Genomic DNA, 18251 nt, shown 5'->3' on the forward strand with positions numbered 1-18251 from the left:
AAATTAGCATGAGTATCTGAAAGTGTTCTACAAAATTTTTACATTTTGTAATTCACATTTTTAATCTGTGGATCTATATGTATAAACTGCAGCATATTTTGATATGTGTCACTTTTTCACATCCTTACCCACTACAAAGATTTACTGTGCCTGATTTGTTTAATATGACTAATCCTTTGCATCCACATAAACAGAGGCACTGTGGTATTGAAGTGCGTGAGCACATAATAAGAATTCCTTTATTTATAGTCAAAAGTAACAAATCATAGCAGTGTCAACATGTCTCCTAAATGTGAAAATGCACATATATACAAAACATGTGTACTGTTCCTATAAAGTTAGGTTAAGGGCAGAGGTAGGTTTTGTGAACAAGTGAATAAAGCCTCAGAAGGGTGTAATGTTAGCCCTCTAGTGGTATACAGAGAAAAGTGAGTGTTGGGCAAGACAATAATCCAACAACATGCAAATTAAAGTGGAGAAAAGTGTAGAACTTATTTTATTGCAAAAATAATTACAACATATCTTTAGTTAATAAAATATAAAACAATTCAAATAAAAGTAGATAGCGGTATAAAAATAGCAAACATTTAAACTCTCGTGGAATGATAACAAATCTAAGATAGATAATGAAGTCTGAACACTTAGGTAAATGGTTCACAGTAAGAATCACTATAGATAAATTATTATAAAAGGCTGATCCAAAAAATACTAACATGTATATTACATTTATACAGGCAAATAAAAACTATGAACAAAACAGCCAAGATGCTGCCAATATTAAGCAGAACATTAAAACCCAAGCATTGTAAAAGCTGCAGCTTCATGGGAGCGAAATTAAATTGCAAGTATACCTTAAATGGAGTTTTTAAAACATATCAGAGTACTTATCCACCAGCCGTTACAATAGAGACCGGAGAGTCTTAATGGATCCGGCATGAATTCCACTGACACAGGGAAAATATAAGACTGGGTTCAAATTGTCAGTCTTAATAAACACCCCCATAATATCTATGAATTACAAAATCCTTTTCGTGCGTGTTGCAGCTATCACAGAAAAATGCATTAACACAGTGCCAGGTACATTATACAACAGACATCATGGCAACCAGACAAACATCACTCACTTAAAATGGAGTCAGTTTATTTTCATGGCAAAAGTGGCGATTCATGCAACTTTATTACTCCATCACATCTGAAAGAAGCTTTCATTAAAATAGGACTTCACATTGCATAGGAGTCTCTTAAATATTCTATAACTGCAGAGGTACTAGACAAGACATTAAAAACCCTTTTTTCTTGCTTTGAGGTTATTTTCTCCATCATGTACATCAGGTGATGATGAAAACATGTGTATGGTGTTCCATGCTCCAGTGCAATGTCAACCCAGTCTTTAATACAAGACATGGGTGTTTCCTCATATCCTGCAAACATGGCTGGGTTTGCCAAGAGGCCCCTTGCTGCCATTATACCTGTAGAGATGAAAGAGGTATATCTTTTTTTCTCTTTTTAAACATGTCGGTAATAATGTTTTCAAACAATTTCAGTTGGATAACCACCAAATTTTTCAAAAAAATAAGACAAAGGAGGATCCGGGATTTATCTCAAGGAGAGTGAGTTTCGTAATGCCACCCATGTATAACACTGCAAAGTGGGGTATTTTCTAAATAACTTAATATTATTGAGAATTCTATGACCTAGCTAAACAAATTATTTCCTGTCACACCACTGATTGTCTTTTTACCTACATTAGTCTACACAGATTCTATAGGTAGTCAATGGTACAATAGTGTAGTCAGAGTACAATTTAACTTCATGTTACCAGTCAAACCTTGCAGAATACTGTACTCTGTTTGCGTTATTCTTAAAATATAATTTTTAGACATTTTCCTATGTGAACTATTACAGTTTTAACGTTATACACCCAGTAAATTGACATGTTCTCCTTCACTATGACTTTATTTTTAACAGGGCAATTTAGATGCAGCAGCTGGGCTCTGTATGGTAGCCACCTCTATAATTTTGTTTTGACACCAGTTAATATGTCCATATTCTTTTCCATACTGACATCACAGCTTTTGTTCCTTGACTTTACCACTACTTTAAAGGGGTTTTTCCACCCATAATGCTATCAACAAATGAATATAACTAAACTCAATGTCATTAGTCACAAAATGAAGCTTAAATAGTTTGATTTTATGATTCACAAATTGTTATGAGCTAAGTTAGGCAGAGTTATCACCAAGATGGCCACCTCTGGAAACTACAAGTCCCATTATCCTTTAGTAACAGATCCTCCCTCTCATCCTCTGCTCCCAGTGATGATGTAACAGACTTTCCTGCTCTGTTACCATAGTAATGATATGTGTTACTGCCATCACTGCACATTACCTCACTGACATGACATCTCATCATAACACTGGCCATATTGGATGCACGGAAACCAACTGACTACAGGCAAACAGAGTGATAATCACATGACATGTGACCAGTGGCCATCTTCTGCTTCATTTTTCTGCTAAGGGAAGCAACATTTTAAATGCAACTAATTACCTATTAGCTTATATTTTAAAGAATCCATTTTTATATGAATATGCTTATACCTGGAATACCCCTTTAAGCATAACATTTTGAATAAGGGAAGGGGGCATGGCAGGCAAATATCAGAGATCAAAGTGTAGTAAAAGAGGTCTGTGGACCCCCTTATAACTATGACCCTATATGCACATTTGTGGAGAACTGTAAATTACTGATAGGTCCATACCCATGAATAGAAGTCTGAGCATAGAATTAATATAAATTAATAAAATAGAAGCAACATGTAATCTCTTAAAGCAAAACTATAGATCTTTTGAGCTTATCCAGCTCTATAAATATGCTACTAGCAGATAGGAGTTAATCTTCATGGTCACAGGTTTGCTTTAGGTGATACAACACATAGTTGATTACAAGTTACAAAGTCACAGATAATTACACAAAGAAGATGAAAGTGGTTCACCTTTGGTTGACTAATAGGTAGCTGTTTATCATGTCCTGTATAAATTCTTCAGAAAGTATGCTATCATATTCATATATTGAAGGTGAATTCAAATGCACACACTTTCCCTTTTCCCTCTCATATGTCCTCACAGAGTGTCATCTCTAGGACATTTGTCCTGTATTCCTGGAGCTATGGATCCCTGACACCTATAATCTAAAAGAAGAGAATCTCCTCTTTCATATGAATAAAATATGCGTTTCTAGGTGCGAGGGATCAGGAGCTACCCACGTTTAAAGCAACAATTTCGGGTGCAATTTTTATGTAAATGTCACTTTAACATTTCTTAATCCCTGGCACCTAGTGCAATTTTCTGCAAAAATTGATTGGCACACCCTGTGGATTTTACTTTCCCTTAACTGCATATTTCGGTCAATATACACATGTGGGGCATGTATGAACTCCTCATATCTCACTTTTTTTAAGGAAAGTACATTTCATTTATACAAGTAGTCTGGATTTATATACATTTTAGTGGAAATTTCATGTAATTTTTGCATCAAAGTTTTCTGCAAAGTTGCATGATGGTGGTTGTGTGTATTAATTAGAAAGTAAATTTTGTATACATTACTAAAAAAAAAATTATATGAGCTTTTTACTTTGTGCATTTTTAAACACATTTGTGGACTGCAACCAAATATTGTAGGGTTTTTGTTTTAGCATTTTTGGGAGTTTAACTTCTTATTGGCATTGTGGAATATATAAATCTGCTTACTTTGAATAGCGGTAATTTGTTTTATATAAGCCCACCATGACGGCCCCCCAGAGGTTGCTTCCCCCTTCCCTTGTGGGGACAGGAAACTTAAGAGTTTAAAAGGCCCCTCCTTCAACTTCCCACCAGTGCCTTTTCCAAGTAAAGGATGTGACTGAATTTTATTAGTATGCTAGTTTCACATAAATAGGCAAAAAACTGAAAAATGTACAGGGAGGGAATTGTGATGGACCTAAAAGTTAAATTACTACTATAGGGAGCTGATCTGCACATTTGATCACTAGAGGCCCCTCCTCTCTCTACCCAGGATGTAAACATGGCTATGGTGGAGGGACTCCCTCAGTCCCTTAACGGACTGAGAAAGAGGAATGTCCTTAAGACAATAACATTCTTTGATAGTCCCAATAATCCAGCGGGCAATGGTTGATTTGTAAGCTTTCTTCCCTTTGTTCTTCCCTGTAAATTGAGCAAACAAGGTAGAGCCTTTCCTCCAAAAACTTGAAACGTCCAGGTATTTAAAGACTATTCGGTTTAAATCCAAGAGATGCCAGGACTTGGTAGACTACAGAAGGACAGCAAGATAATCTCTTGGTTCATGTGAAAGTTAGAGACAAATCTAGAATAATTTTTAAGCTTGATGGAAACTTCCTTCCAATCCTTTAAAACCGTAATATAAGGTCATCAAATGGATAGGGCTTGGAGTACGTAAAAAGTCTTGAGATTCCTGGTGAATTGGTATATGATAATAGGCATCTTTGAAATCCATGGTGCATAGAGTTCTGGGCAATAAATGGGACTATTAAGTGATTAGGAGGAGAAAACAAATTTTATTTGATAACCATCTAGAGCGATAGAAATCACCCACCTGTTGTTGGTTATGGTCTTCTACTGGGGGAGCAAGTTCTTCAATCTTCCCCCCACTCTGGGGAAGATTGTTTTTTTCCCCAGACAATTGGAACAGCTTAACATAAAAGGCTTGTTTTTTTTGGAGTTCCAAAGCCAGGGCTGTTTGCCCTTCCCTGGCTACAAACCAAATTCTTTCCCCAGAAACATCTGCCAGAAAAGCCATTTCTGATTGTAATAGAGGATGATTTCACAAGGTGTTCCCTCTGAGATTATCCCCCAGTTCTCCCAACCAATAAAGAAACGTGCAGGCTACCAAGGTTGCTGTAACATTAGTTTCCCAAGCTTTGTTCAGCAGATAATCTGACTTTCGATCCATAGCGTCCTTTAACTGGGTGGAATCTTCAAAGGGTATGTCAGTCTTTTAACAACTGTAGTGATGGGTATATCTATCTTTAGGATGGGATGTTGTCCCAGATTCTTGTCTCCTCAGGATTAAACAATAGCCTACTCTTGAACTCTTTAGAAGGGTAAAGTCGTCTCTGGATCCTTCCATTTATCTGAGACCAGACCCTTACGATTTTCAATAATAGGGAAAACTCTCTTCCTTTTGTCTCCTAAACCCTCTGAACACTCCTCGACATCATCTTCCAAATTTAAAATATCTCTTAAGCAATCCATCAAGATCATCATTAGAAAACAAATACTTTGGATCATTTTGTGCCTGAGAGTGAATAAAAGGCTCTGAATGATCTAAATCCAAGTTGTAAGATAGGAACAAGAGAGGCTATTCAGAATCTAAGTCTGATTCAAAAGGAGGGACCCATCTAGCTTGAGAGGAGGTTCAGCGTCTGGATCTTTGGAAGATCTTATTTTATCTCTTATAAATGTAATTTGTTAAAGACAGTGGGTTGTTCTTCCTTTACAATCCTGTCCAGACAGTCCCTTCATAAGCTTTTCTTATAAGATATCTTCCTTTTTTTTTTTGTGGGGTTTCTTTTTCAATTTCATTCTCTTTCTCCTTTTCTTAAGAGAGATTATTTTACTGTAGAGATTGAGAGGAGGATGGGAGCAATACTAAGAAAATATAGTTGACCATGAAAAGAGGAAACCGAATTCCAATATATCATATGCCATGATAGGTAGATGGAGTGGAGAGGAGACCTGTGATGACTGCGACTGAATTTTATACTTTTTTTTGGCATCCAGTAGCCTGGCTCTATAACAGATCCAATTCTTGATCTTTTGGCCTGGCACAATGTCCCATCTGGTCCTTCCAGAAGTGGGGCATTACGTGCTTGAGGGAGATGATGTGCAGGACTGCTACAAGTTTTATTCTTACATGTTAAAATAGTAAATATTGCGGTGGCCAAAAACGCAACAAAATTTCCTGGCAACAACAAAGTGGGAGCTGCAATCGCCTGGAATTAGTTGGTGATTAAATGTAGGGGTCAGGTACTTTTATCTTACTTGCAGAGCTACATCAAAGGAAATCTACCACCTCCTTGGTGGAAGCTTAACCATTAATGATGAAGGGTATGTCTGCTCCTTTACTTATAAAAATAACTTTATTTTTATGTAAATTAATTGCAAGTGCTCCAGGAAGCATCATCAGAGCCCCTTCAGGCTCAGAGTGCTAACTGTCAGAAATTTTGCGCCAGCCCGCAGTAATAGCTCTGAGCTGCCAAGATTTCTGGCAGATAGAGGGAGGAGGCAAGAAAAGGAGCAGGAAGCAGTGCTCCTGAAGCATTTGCAATTAATTTCTCAAAAGATAAAGTTATTTTTATAAGCAAAGGAACAGATCCCCTAATGAATATCTATTTCCATTCTACCAAGCAGCATTAATGGTTAATCTACTATAAAGGAAGTGGTAGATTTCCTTTAGTGTAGCTCTGTGAGTAAGATAAACCCGAATAACATGAAATTACCTGACCCCCTATGTTCAAGCACCAACAACATGCAGGCTTTTGCAGCTCCTTCTTGGTCGTTGTCAGGTGACGTATGGTTCAAAGCAGTACTGAAATAGAAGGGTGAAGTGTTTGTTTACTTTAAAGGGGTTTGCCCATGAAAAAAAATTCTCAAATTTCAACCCCCTAGTGATGTTTACACAACAAAGGTAAATTTTAACCCCCTTATGGTTTTATTGATGTTTTAGCTCCTATAACTCAGTGATGGTCATTGTAAAATTCCAGAGTGCGGGCGGGGACTCTCTAAACAGACACTTCATGATCCCTCTAGTGCTGCAAAATGCTGTGTTTAGACAATGTGCTTAGATTATCAAGGTACAAGTTTATCTGCACTTTCATTTAGCTTCTGAACATTCACTAGTATCTTATACGTAGAAAAAGAGAGAAGAGACAGATCAGATATGAGATCCATGAGATGCATATAACACACAATGACACACTTCATCTCTGCTACATCTGAGCTATAACAACCACTGTCAGCTCTGCTACATCTGAGCTATAACAACCACTGTCAGCCCTGCTACATCTGAGCTAAAGCACACACAGAATGCCACCCTCCCCTGGATAAAGGCCTTATCTTATCTGTAGCTTGTAGAGCAAGTCTGTGAATGCTGCTGCTTGCTGACAGGAAGTGTCAGTGTGTGAGCTTGTCTTGTAATGGAGGGGGCGGGCTGGCAGCAGAGAGGAGAAGCTATTCGTGAGTAGAATCTTCCAAACCTGACCATAATCAGAAGATTTACAGTCTGATCCCAGGACAAAAGAAATTGTATACACCAGGACATATAGAGACAGGTTGGAATTATATCTGTGAAATGCTGAATTTTTGTTAATAAAAGTGAATTTTAGAATGTGATATTTTGTTATTCTGAGTATATTCAAAAATCCAAATTCAAACCTGACCATAATCAGAAGATTTACAGTCTGATCCCAGGACAATATTCTGAGTATATTCAAAAATCCTGTCTTCGTGGGAATACCCCTTTAACTCAAGTTGCTCAAAACTCTTTGAGGAAGCAATTCAGATAACACCCTTAGTCCCCTGCACACAACCATTGTATAGGACCATGTGCCATCTGTTGTTTCAACAGATAGCACACAGTGACATGTTTATCAATGGGCTCAAACAATGACTGCAGCTTGGGCAGTCTTTTCTACTGTTACCAGCTTGTGAGGTCCAACCGCAAGTCCATGAACCGCAGCCCATGAATGCACACAATTTTATATGTAGCTATATAAAATGAGTAGTGTTATACTGCGACACGTGCAATCAATTCACATTCAGCAGCAATTTACCATCCGCTCCTGTGATCTGATGAACTGTCTCAGCTTCTTTTAAACTTCTGATATCTCCATTAGCCACAATCGGTACTGATAAGCTATCCTTAATGACTTTTATTGCATCATAGTGCACAGGCTGATGTCTTTCTTCAGTCAGTCTTCCATGCACAGTAATCCAGGAAACACCAGCTGCCTCTGCTTTCTGGCACAGATCAACTGTTTTAGTAATGTCGGCATGGATCCTATATAGATACATATGACAAAAAAATTCAAATATATGGAGTCCTTATGATAAGAATTGTATTTTGAATACATAAAACAGATGAAATAAATATCCATTGTTTTACAACAATGCAGATCATTATCCATTAAAGTATTTTCACATGTTTAAGAGCATGTTGGCAGATTTTGTCTCGGTATCTTACACATGGAAAGTCCTTCTCAAATACTGCCACATAGTATATACTATACATTAATAAAGTGACTTCAGTTATTCAGGGGAAAAGGCTATTTATATGCAGCATAATGAGGCAGCACTGGACATCCCAAGCTGCACACAGGAGCTGTAAAGGAGCTCCATGGAAAGGAAAGTATTGCTTTTTTCTATGTTTCTTTTTCTCTTCTGTTCCCTCAGGGGGTTTTCCCTAAACCCCAAAGGCACTTTGATACAATTTAGTCAATTTTCATCAACTTAATAGACACTATAGAAAAAATGTTATGTATCCCAGAAAAACATGCCCTGACACACAACTACACTGACATTTAAAGAATAAACAAAAAAAAAAAAAAAAAAGATTACCATGAGTGATGCAAAGAGAAAAAATATTTACTAAAAATAGCTTTTATAGATACTGTCATTGACCTTCAAGTGCTTCTTTGTTTAGTGAGACACTGCCACAGTTTGGCTAGGGCAGGAGGTTTCCACCAAAGAGATTAAAGCTGCATAGACTCATCTATGGTAAACTTACATACTAGTTTGTGCTAAGCTTAAAGGGGGATTCCCATTCAGCAAATAAATGTTATTGTTTGTATAATGATAAGTGATACAATTTTCCAATATACTTCCTGTATCAACTGCTCATGGCGTTCTACATCTCTACTTGCTGTCATTCTATAGAAATCTTCTATGTTTACTTCTAGTGGAGAGAAATCTGTCCATGGTCACACAGGTGCATGGCTCGTTATATCACACAGCTCTGATTACTCTCTGTGATACTAATGAGCTGTGCGCCCGTGTGACCATGGACAGATTTCTGTACACTGAAAGTAAACATAGAAGCTTTTTTTAGAAGGACAGCAAGCAGAGATCTAGAAAACCATAAGGAATTAATACAGAAAAATGTATAATTTTTCATTATGCAAACAATAACATTAATTTGCTGAAATGAGAATGTCCCTTTAATGTCTTACTGAATTCACAAGTAATAAAAACATAAGGCAATTTTAAGTTTATCATGGTATTCCACCATTGTTGAGGTCTAGCTTTCACATTAACATATGTAAAATAGCAATGATGAAACCCACCTTATTTTAATAGAGACAGCAAATTTTTGATTCTCAACACGGCTGCGTACTTGTTTCACCATATCACTGACTAGCTGTGGCTGGTTTATTAAGCAGGCTCCGTAACCTTCAGACATTGCCCATCTTTTTAAGAAAAACAAAGTCCATTGTTAACGCATATCGCACAAAGGTCTAAGACTAATTTATAAACCTGGCTTTTTTACGTGCTGAAGAATTTGGTCCACGATGCAGTCTACTGATCGGTTGATATCAACATTCATGGTGCCAGAACTTCACAGTACTGGTTAATAGCTGACCCAAGTATACTAATGCCCAGTAGACAGAGGTAGTGACATTGCTGCTGTCGCAATCTCGTACACAGCACTCATTGAAAATCCTTTAGTATGATGGATGCTTTGCATTTGAATACATGAACAATCTTTATTACATTAAAATGTACTTATAGGTTATTTGGACACTCCCTTTAATGACTTGTCTATGGTGATTATCATGATAGGATGCTACATTTCAGAAGACAGCATTTGTAAATTGGGACTGTGTTAAGACAAAAAGAGACCTGAGTAGTATTGAAAGATTGCAAATGACATAATCTTACTTAATAAGTGAATAAATAGGCACCAATGATTTGAGGACTTTCATTATTTTTCTAGATTGGGTCTCCTAATGAAGTGAAAATGTATCTCTAGTGCCACCTATTGCCAACTGCTTTAAGTTACTGTTACAGACTCCATAGATAGATGAACTAGATACCCCCAAGAGACATCAGATTTAACAGCTTGCTGTTGGTTTGGGCAATCTGACCCTTTTTTCCCTTTTCAATTTTCTCCTCCTCACCTTTCAATTAACATATTTTTCTACTTTTTAGCTTACAGAACTGTATGAATGCTATTTATCTAGTCGCGTCCAAAAATGGTCAAAACACAACAGCTAATTTTAATTGCAGAAACTTGGTCTCTGCCACATGTTAAAGGCAGTCTACTAGCATATTCAACAAAACAAGAATACAAGCATAATTTGTCCCATAATTTGTAATCCAAATCGCCTGTATTTCAAAGTTAATCACTGAATACCTTGCATTACAAGCAAAATTTCTGTTCATATGGCAAAGAAAGTTTTCCCAATATTTGAAATACAGACAATTTGTTCCAAAACCCAAAAATATTTACCGGTAGTTATGAGCAGTACAACATTTAGCCCCTTTATTTCACACACCACAATGCTCCAAGTCCAGCTATAACCCTGGAATATAAATTAAAGGGTTTTCCACAATAAAACTTAACCAGGGAAAATACAAAACCCTAATAGGGTCAACCAAGTAGTATTTACCCTGGTATAGTCTCCCAGAAGCTGCAAGTCAGTCATGTGACCCTCTGGCAGCAGGACAACAGTATGGCTACACATTGCCAGCCACTACACAAAGGATGGAGCCAACTGCTTCAAGCTCTCTCATGCTAAGTCAAAACGCTGACTGGTGCAGGGCTCAGACAGGTCATCAACGGTAATTCTTGATTATCCCATTTAAATACAGAAGAGCATGATCGTTATACTCTCCATATGTTTCATAGACTAACAGTATGCATTGACGTTGGGTAGTAATAATATTGCAAGGGCAAGCAGCCCCAGAGCCATACTGCAGCAAAACTACATATAAAACCATGGGAATTTATTTTGCTACAGTTTTAAAGCAATTCTGGTCTGCTACCATATCATACTGCAGAGCGAATCCCTCCCATACAATTCATGGAATATATCTAGCATTCTATCTAAGTTTATAGCAAAAAGACAAAAATGAAAAGAGACACGGTGCCCTTTTCTGTTATTTGACTCTTGCTGCTTAGCTTGGACTGGTAATATGTGGTATGGTATACAGAAAACATTGCTATAGGCTAATATTATAGTTAATGGTTAACAGTCTATGGAAAGATGCTAAGCTTAAGGCTGGTGGTATTAAATAATCCAGAACCGCAATGTACACAGTGTTGGTGAATTACTGAACCATTTGGATCCAAACTATTAATTTCCAGTATGTTGATTTCCATGTGCCATGCATGTAAAGTAATCCAAAGTGACACGACTTCTATATTAATATCAAAGCATTAAATTACTCTGAGGGTATGTGAATATATAAGAATCTCTCAATATCATAAGCCAACTTCAAAAAGGATTTCTAGGCTTACTAGAATGAAAGTAGGCAGCTATTTTACCACTGTCATATTCTCGTTGTGAAATCAGTCATAGCATTCAGAACTCCACAAATTGCAGGAGATTCATTATGCCTTCTCCCTACATGAATCTCCCCCTCCACCCCAGTTTCCCGGCTTCTATGACCGTACACCACTTTAGGGAATGATTTTATGTAATATTTTCACAATTTTTGGATTTTTTTTCACCCATTGGCCCATGTAATTTTTTAAATCATATTTTGGATATAAAAAAAAGGTATATATTCTCCGTCAGTAAATTACTTATCCTTTATGCATACAGCTAAAAACAAAATGTTACCCCAAAATGACTTACATCTGGAAATATTATAGAAAACACCAGTATGGATTAGAAACAATGTTGTATAAAGTTTTATGAGTAAAATGACTGTCAATAAAACAAGGTGTCAAATAAATGTTATTGATGTGACAAGCTGAAGAAAGTTTACAGGTTACTCTTTGCTTACCTCTGAGGACAACCACAATTCAGATCAATACCACCAGCAAAGGGGCAGACAAGCAGAGCTGCATCAGCTAAAACATGGGCATCTTTGGCAGCAAACTGCACAACAAGGGGCTGATCTTCTAAAGAAACACATTAGATAAGAATATTATTGAAAAGTTTTTTTTTTACAGAAGTTTAAAATATCCAATGCAGAAGATTAAAATATCCAATAAATTCCATTCCACTTCACAATTGTGTCCCACTTGTTGTTGATTCATCCCCCAAAATTACAATTTTATATCTTGTTGTTTATCTATATTTAACCCCTTAAGGACACAGCCATTTTGTAGCTTAAGGCTCAGCCCGATTTTTTGGATTCTGACTTGCGTCTCTTTATACGGTTATAACTTTTGAACACTGTTACTTATCAAAGCGATTCTGAGATTGTTTTTTCCCCACATGTTGTACTTCATTTTAGTGGTAAATTTTGGCTGATAAGTTTTGCATTTATTTACAAAAAAAAAGAAAATATGATAAATTTTTGGAAAAATTTGCCATTTTCGAAATTCAAAATCATTGCGTTTTCAGGCAGATCGATTTACCACCTAAATAAGTTGCTGAATAACATTTCCCATTTGTCTACTTTACATTTTCATAATTTCTGAAATGTCTGAATAATTTATTTTGATGTCACGCGGCTTGCAAATAGAATATCGCTTTTCCGGATTTTCAGAATTGACTATTTTGGGGATAAATGCAGTTTGGAATGAAATTTTACATATTTAGCATCAAAACCCCCTATATAACCAACCCATTTTCAAATCTGCACCCCTCAAGCTATCAGAAACAGCTTTTACGAAGATTGTTAACCCCTTGAGATCTTCATAGTAATTGAATCAAAATGGAGGTGAAATTTAGAATGGTCATATTGTTCCCTTATACGTTCATTTAGCCCTAAAATCTACACATTTCCAAAAGATAAAAAGAGAAAACCCACCATACAATTTGTTCTGCAATTTCTCCTGAGTACAAAGACCCCCCACATGTGGCTGTGACTTGTGTTATGGGGGCACAGCGAGGTGCAGAAGGGAAGGAGGGCGCTGCAGCTGCCAGGATTTTAGTTTCCTCATTGGCCCCTTTTGAAGGCTATAAAATTTTCGCTTTTTCGTTATTGGGGCCATGTGATGCCATTTTTTTTGCGGGATGAGATGCTTTTTCCATTGTTACCATTTTGGGGTTTGTATCACCTATTGTTGAAAATTTAGGAACGTTTTTTGAGGACAGGAGTAGAAAAGCATCAATTCTGTACTGGATTTTTTACTTCTTTTTTTTTTGGTGTTCACCGTATAGACTAATAATCATGTTATCTTTATTCTATGGGTTGATACGATTACGGGGATACCAAACATGAATATATTTTCTTACGTTTTACTAAATTTGTCAAACAAAACCCTAATGTGGGGAAAAATCTATCATTTATGTATTGCCGTCTTCCAAGTGGCATAACGTTGTTACTTTTTGGCTACGGAGCTGGTTGATGGCTTGTTTTTTGCGGGACATGTTGTACATTGCACCAGTATCATGTCGCAGTACATATGGTTTTTTGATCACATTTTATAGCATTTTTTGTGGGATTGAAAAGGTAAAAATCATAATTTTTGGAGGGTTTATAACAGTTTTTTTTTACGGCGTTTATCGTGCGGGTTCAATAATGATTTACTTTTATTCTACGGGTTGTTACGGACGCGGTGATACTATATATGTGGGGTTTGTGTTATGATTTAGACTTTTTTTTGAGTTATATGTCTCTTTATATGTTTTGGGGGTTTGGGGCATTTTTAGTGATTTATGACTTTATTTTTTTATTGAATAACTTTTTTTTTTACTTTTTCACTTTTATACCATGGGACATGAAGAAGCAATCATCTGATTGCTTCTTCATGATAATATTCTGCAATAGTATTATCAGTGTCAGCCTATACACTTGCATAGGCTGGCACTGTGCCAGTAAGATGACGTCACAGACGCCATCTTACTGGCAATTCTTGCAGGTAACTCTGGGGTCCAGATCGGACCCCAGAGTTACTATAGCAACGATCGGCGCACCCCGAAAACGGTTCGGGGGGGCCGATCGTGGGGGAAAGATCCCCCAGATACATGTTAGATGCCGCGGTCGCGCTGACCGCGGCATTTAACGGGTTAAGCACCCGCGATCGGAGACAACTCCGATCGCGGGTGTTACACTGGGGTGCCGGCTATTAGTTACAGCCGGCACCCCGTCTTTCCCGATGCCGGTTCGGCTCAGATCTTGAGCTGAACCGGCATCAGCTCAGCGTCCGATATATCGGACGCTGAGCGCTAAGTCACTGCGCTCAGCGTCCGATATATCGGACGCTGAGCGTTAAGAGGTTAAAGCCTGAAAGTGGCAAAAGGTAGAAAAGTTCAAGGGGGCTGAATACATTCGCAAGGCACTGTAGCAAAATCTCCTAGAATATTGAAGCACTTTGTTGTGATCCTGCCAGATGATCGTATACATGTAAGGTAATAATAAATGGTGTAATGATAACATAAGCTCACACATACCATGGTTTGTGGTGAATTCACTGTCTCTAGCTTTGGCAGATTTGATAAAGTCAGCAGCAACAATCATTGGTGTATAGCATAAGTCACATCCATACTTTCTCACCAGGTTCCTAAAAGACAATCTAGCAATGAAAAAGAAGAAAACAAAAAAAAAATTGTTTATATACACTACAGAAACCCCATGTTAGCTATTTATAACATATCCACAGCACATTCCCGCACTTGTATCCTGTGACTATATTGTAAGATGGCATACCACTTTGAAGGGGTAAACAGAAGGAATTACAGAAACAGCATAGAACAGTGAGCTATGTGATTTCTGTAACTTTTATGTACCATTATGGGACTTACAATACACGAAGGCTCAGCCGGACCGAAACGCGCGTTGGGGCACACAGTCATCCCTGGACACCGGAGCTTTTCTACCTTATTTAAGCGGTAAGAGCTAGCTTGACATTATAAATCCACACTATCGGTTATAACACTTGTTTCTATTCGGCACAAGCATTTTTTGCTGTGCCGACACATGTTACGGATGCCTATTGTGTGCATAACATTTGTATACCATCTAGTCCCGTTTTATAACATATGTCACCTTAGCTCCTGAGTTTGTCCGGGTTTGCCGGTGTTTAGTCTGCATTGCCACTGTAACCTCATATGAATTTAATGTTTTTTAACCTTGTGCTTATGTCATAAATATATGTCAATAAAATTTGTATTTTATCTCATTACATATTGATGTCTGTGTCATGACAGGTTTTCCTGGGATAAAATAGGTTGTAGACTTAGAATAGTTGTGTTTGACTTTTGTAACTACTGATCTAGTGGAAGAAAGAGCTGGGTATTCCTATTTTGGCCATGTTTGTTATCTGTCTAAATATTTTAGAGAGCAAGAATTATTTTGACTTCCCATCATCAAAGATACCTGAATGCTTTGTCACAAAACAAGCCTACACAACTTCCTTTACAAGGTGGGAGTAAACCCATCCAGTTTACAAAACATATAACATAGAGAATATTCATCAGAAATGGACACTTTAAGAACAATGTACAGGATTAATGACCTACCACCTCGGATCTACCTATTAAGGTACTGTAGATCCAGTGGTAGGTGCCTCTAATGTATGTAAGGATATTTTAGTCCCCTTTACCATTTTTAATCTTTAATTGTGGTAATATACTAATTTACCCAGGCTACTGGGGCGTGGAGTGGCCGGAGCTGAGGCTACATGGCGCGGCTACTCCACGCCCCAGTAGCTACTTTAATCCTCCTACGCCCCAGTAGCCTCTTTGGTAAATTAGCATATTATCACAAGTAAAGATTACAAAAGATAAAGGGAACTAAAGCATTAGCCCTAAAAAGGGCTATCCTTACATACATTAGAGGCACCTACTACCGGATCTACCTTAATAGTTCTTAATAATTCTTATTAGTAATACTTACTTAGAATATCGAACCATGGGGGCACATATCTTAACTATATTTGTGGAGTCAAATAAATCTGTTGGGTTCTGTGGAAGACTTATTCGATCATCTGTTTGTTGAAGATGCATGGCAGCAGAAGGAAACCTGTAGAATAAAAATAAAAAACAGAATGGTCTCAGATCTGAAGTTAAACTGCTTTCCTTGCATCAAATACAGGCAGTACCCAGGTTACATACAAGATAGGTTCCTTGGGTCTTTACTTAAGTTGAATTTGTATGCAAGTCGAAACTCTGTACCTAAGCTCCAGACAAAATATTATTTTGTCCCAGCAAGCAGAAATTTTTTGCTGTGATGGGACCAAGGATTATCAATAAAACTTAATTACAGACACCTTACAGCTGGTCATTGCAGCCTGGGAGTAAAGTAAAGCATCCAGAGAGCTTCACAGGAGGTCACAGAGGGGTCCGTCTGTAAGTTGGGTGTCCATAAGTAGGGGACCGCCTGTATAAGGGAATTATATGCACAAGATCAGTGCGACTGAAGAACTCCCGAGTAAAGGAAGTGATAATAGGGAATTCACCAATATAGTTCAAGAGAGGTGTTACTCACTTAACTTCGAGTCCTGTTAGGTACAAAATCAAATATTTCTTCTATAATCCCCTAATTTATGTGCAGTTTCAAAATAAGTTTATGAGCAACAAGAAGTCATATTTGCCTGAGATAAGGTGCAGGGGGTGACACTTAAGAGGAACGCTCTGTGGATATGGTATAACTCTAAAAGTTAGGAAGAGCCCTGTAATCCCCATGGCAGCTTCCCTTTAACCGATCAGCACTGAAGCTATTGTCAGAGACATCTGGATTACGAAGGCAAAATCAACACATTGACAATTAGTTTATACTGTAACGATAAAGCGCTATTATTTCTATGTGGCTGCTCTGTCACATACAACACATGAGGCGTAGATGACAAATACAGCGCTACTTGCCCGGGAGCCGTCCACAAGAACACGCAGCTGGCACGTCCCACTGACCGCGTTGTTTACCAGTGACGTCACGGGCGCAGACTGATGACGTTGCTGCTGGTTGGCAGTGACAGTCCTGTAGCCAACATGGAAGAGAAAAAGAGTTCTTCCGACTTGTGGAGAGGACCGGCGCCAGTCAAGGAGATGTTACGGGACGGTGAGTGTGGAGAGAGGAATGGGAAAAGAGAACATCCGGCATGTTAGATTCCCTCTGCTAATGTTATACTCTGCAGCTGCAACCTTGTATCAGCCATAACTAGCAGACACTTAATGTTAATGGCATGATATTGTGACCAGCAGCCTGCCTGACCCAGATGCTGCAGAACCAGCCATCCCAGCAGTGGCCAGTAACTAACTGTACACATAGCCAGACCACCTCACACTGCTTAGCAGCCGTCACTGCCACTTTCTGAAGCTGGGTGGCACCTTCAGCCCTGCAGTTGGTTCCAGGTGGCTATATCCACAGATTTGTGTGGAGCCAGACAGCCCAGTCCCTGTCCCCAAACCGTGGCGCCAGGCTGACCCGTCACCATGTCTGCATGGTGGCGCCAGGCTGACCCGTCTCCCCGCGCCTGCAGGGTGGCGCCAGGCTGGCCCCGTCTCCCCGCGCCTGCAGGGTGGCGCCAGGCTGGCCCCATCTCCCCGCGCCTGCAGGGTGGCGCCAGGCTGGCCCCGTCTCCCCGCGCCTGCAGGGTGGCGCCAGACTGGCCCCGTCTCCCCGCGCCTGCAGGGTGGCGCCAGGCTGGCCCCGTCTCCCCGCGCCTGCAGGGTGGCGCCAGGCTGGCCCCGTCTCCCCGCGCCTGCAGGGTGGCGCCAGGCTGGCCCCGTCTCCCCGCGCCTGCAGGGTGGCGCCAGGCTGGCCCCGTCTCCCCGCGCCTGCAGGGTGGCGCCAGGCTGGCCCCGTCTCCCCTCGCCTGCAGGGTGGCGCCAGGCTGGCCCTGTCTCCCCGCGCCTGCAGGGTGGCGCCAGGCTGGCCCCGTCCCTGCAGTACAGCACAAAATGCCACCCCATAAATTATAAATACCAGCCATCAAATACTGGATTCAGAGCAGATAGGGGAGATCCCAGAACAGATCATAATAGTAGATAAAACAAATAATACCTGAGACTCCATTGCAGATTTAAAATACTGGTGCATGAATTCATCATAAAAGCGTCACTGATCTCATTAAAACTGACGTAATGTCAGAAAATCTTATTGCTAGAACTTTTTAAA

At 39.1% G+C, this 18251-nt stretch overlaps 2 protein-coding genes across 6 annotated transcripts in view; one reads left to right on the top strand and one right to left on the bottom strand.

Annotated features, from left to right (window-relative positions):
- Positions 1-467: 467 nt before the first annotated feature.
- On the bottom strand, positions 468-17356 carry DUS4L (dihydrouridine synthase 4 like). Of its 4 annotated transcripts, none has more exons than XM_072147157.1 (7): positions 17000-17356; positions 16032-16157; positions 14588-14697; positions 12027-12144; positions 9359-9481; positions 7850-8076; positions 468-1469 (listed from the first exon to the last, which is right to left on the bottom strand). In XM_072147157.1, exons 2-7 carry the CDS (start codon positions 16139-16141, stop codon positions 1222-1224), a joined length of 936 nt encoding a protein of 311 aa, XP_072003258.1. In that variant the 5' UTR covers positions 16142-16157; positions 17000-17356; the 3' UTR covers positions 468-1221. The 4 variants fall into 4 exon arrangements, with proteins under 4 accessions (XP_072003258.1, XP_072003255.1, XP_072003256.1 ...); XM_072147154.1 differs by having other exon boundaries at positions 14588-14709; positions 17000-17351; XM_072147155.1 differs by having other exon boundaries at positions 14588-14709; positions 16961-17006.
- Positions 17027-18251, top strand: part of COG5 (component of oligomeric golgi complex 5) — a 220621-nt gene continuing 219396 nt past the window's right edge. Inside the window, exon 1 of one of the 2 annotated variants that reach the window (XM_072147149.1) lies at positions 17027-17192. In XM_072147149.1, the coding sequence (XP_072003250.1) occupies positions 17081-17192 (112 nt within the window). In that variant the 5' untranslated portion in view covers positions 17027-17080. The remainder of the gene's footprint in view (positions 17193-18251) is intronic. The other variant, XM_072147148.1, reaches the window with a different exon arrangement.

This window comes from Engystomops pustulosus, chromosome 4 (genome assembly GCF_040894005.1).
Source record: "Engystomops pustulosus chromosome 4, aEngPut4.maternal, whole genome shotgun sequence".
Classification (NCBI taxonomy): domain Eukaryota; kingdom Metazoa; phylum Chordata; class Amphibia; order Anura; family Leptodactylidae; genus Engystomops; species Engystomops pustulosus.

What these genes read in the sequence shown, in the direction of transcription:
- DUS4L (XM_072147154.1), bottom strand. Translation starts at nt 16,141, where the DNA reads ATGCATCTTCAACAAACAGATGATCGAATAAGTCTTCCACAGAACCCA. An exon ending in CCCATGGTTCGATATTCTAA is followed by an intron (nt 14,710 to 16,031) that starts GTAAGTATTACT and finishes TTTCATTGCTAG; the next exon opens with ATTGTCTTTTAGGAACCTGG. An exon ending in TCAGATCACAGGAGCGGATG is followed by an intron (nt 1,470 to 7,849) that starts GTAAATTGCTGC and finishes TCATCTCTACAG; the next exon opens with GTATAATGGCAGCAAGGGGC.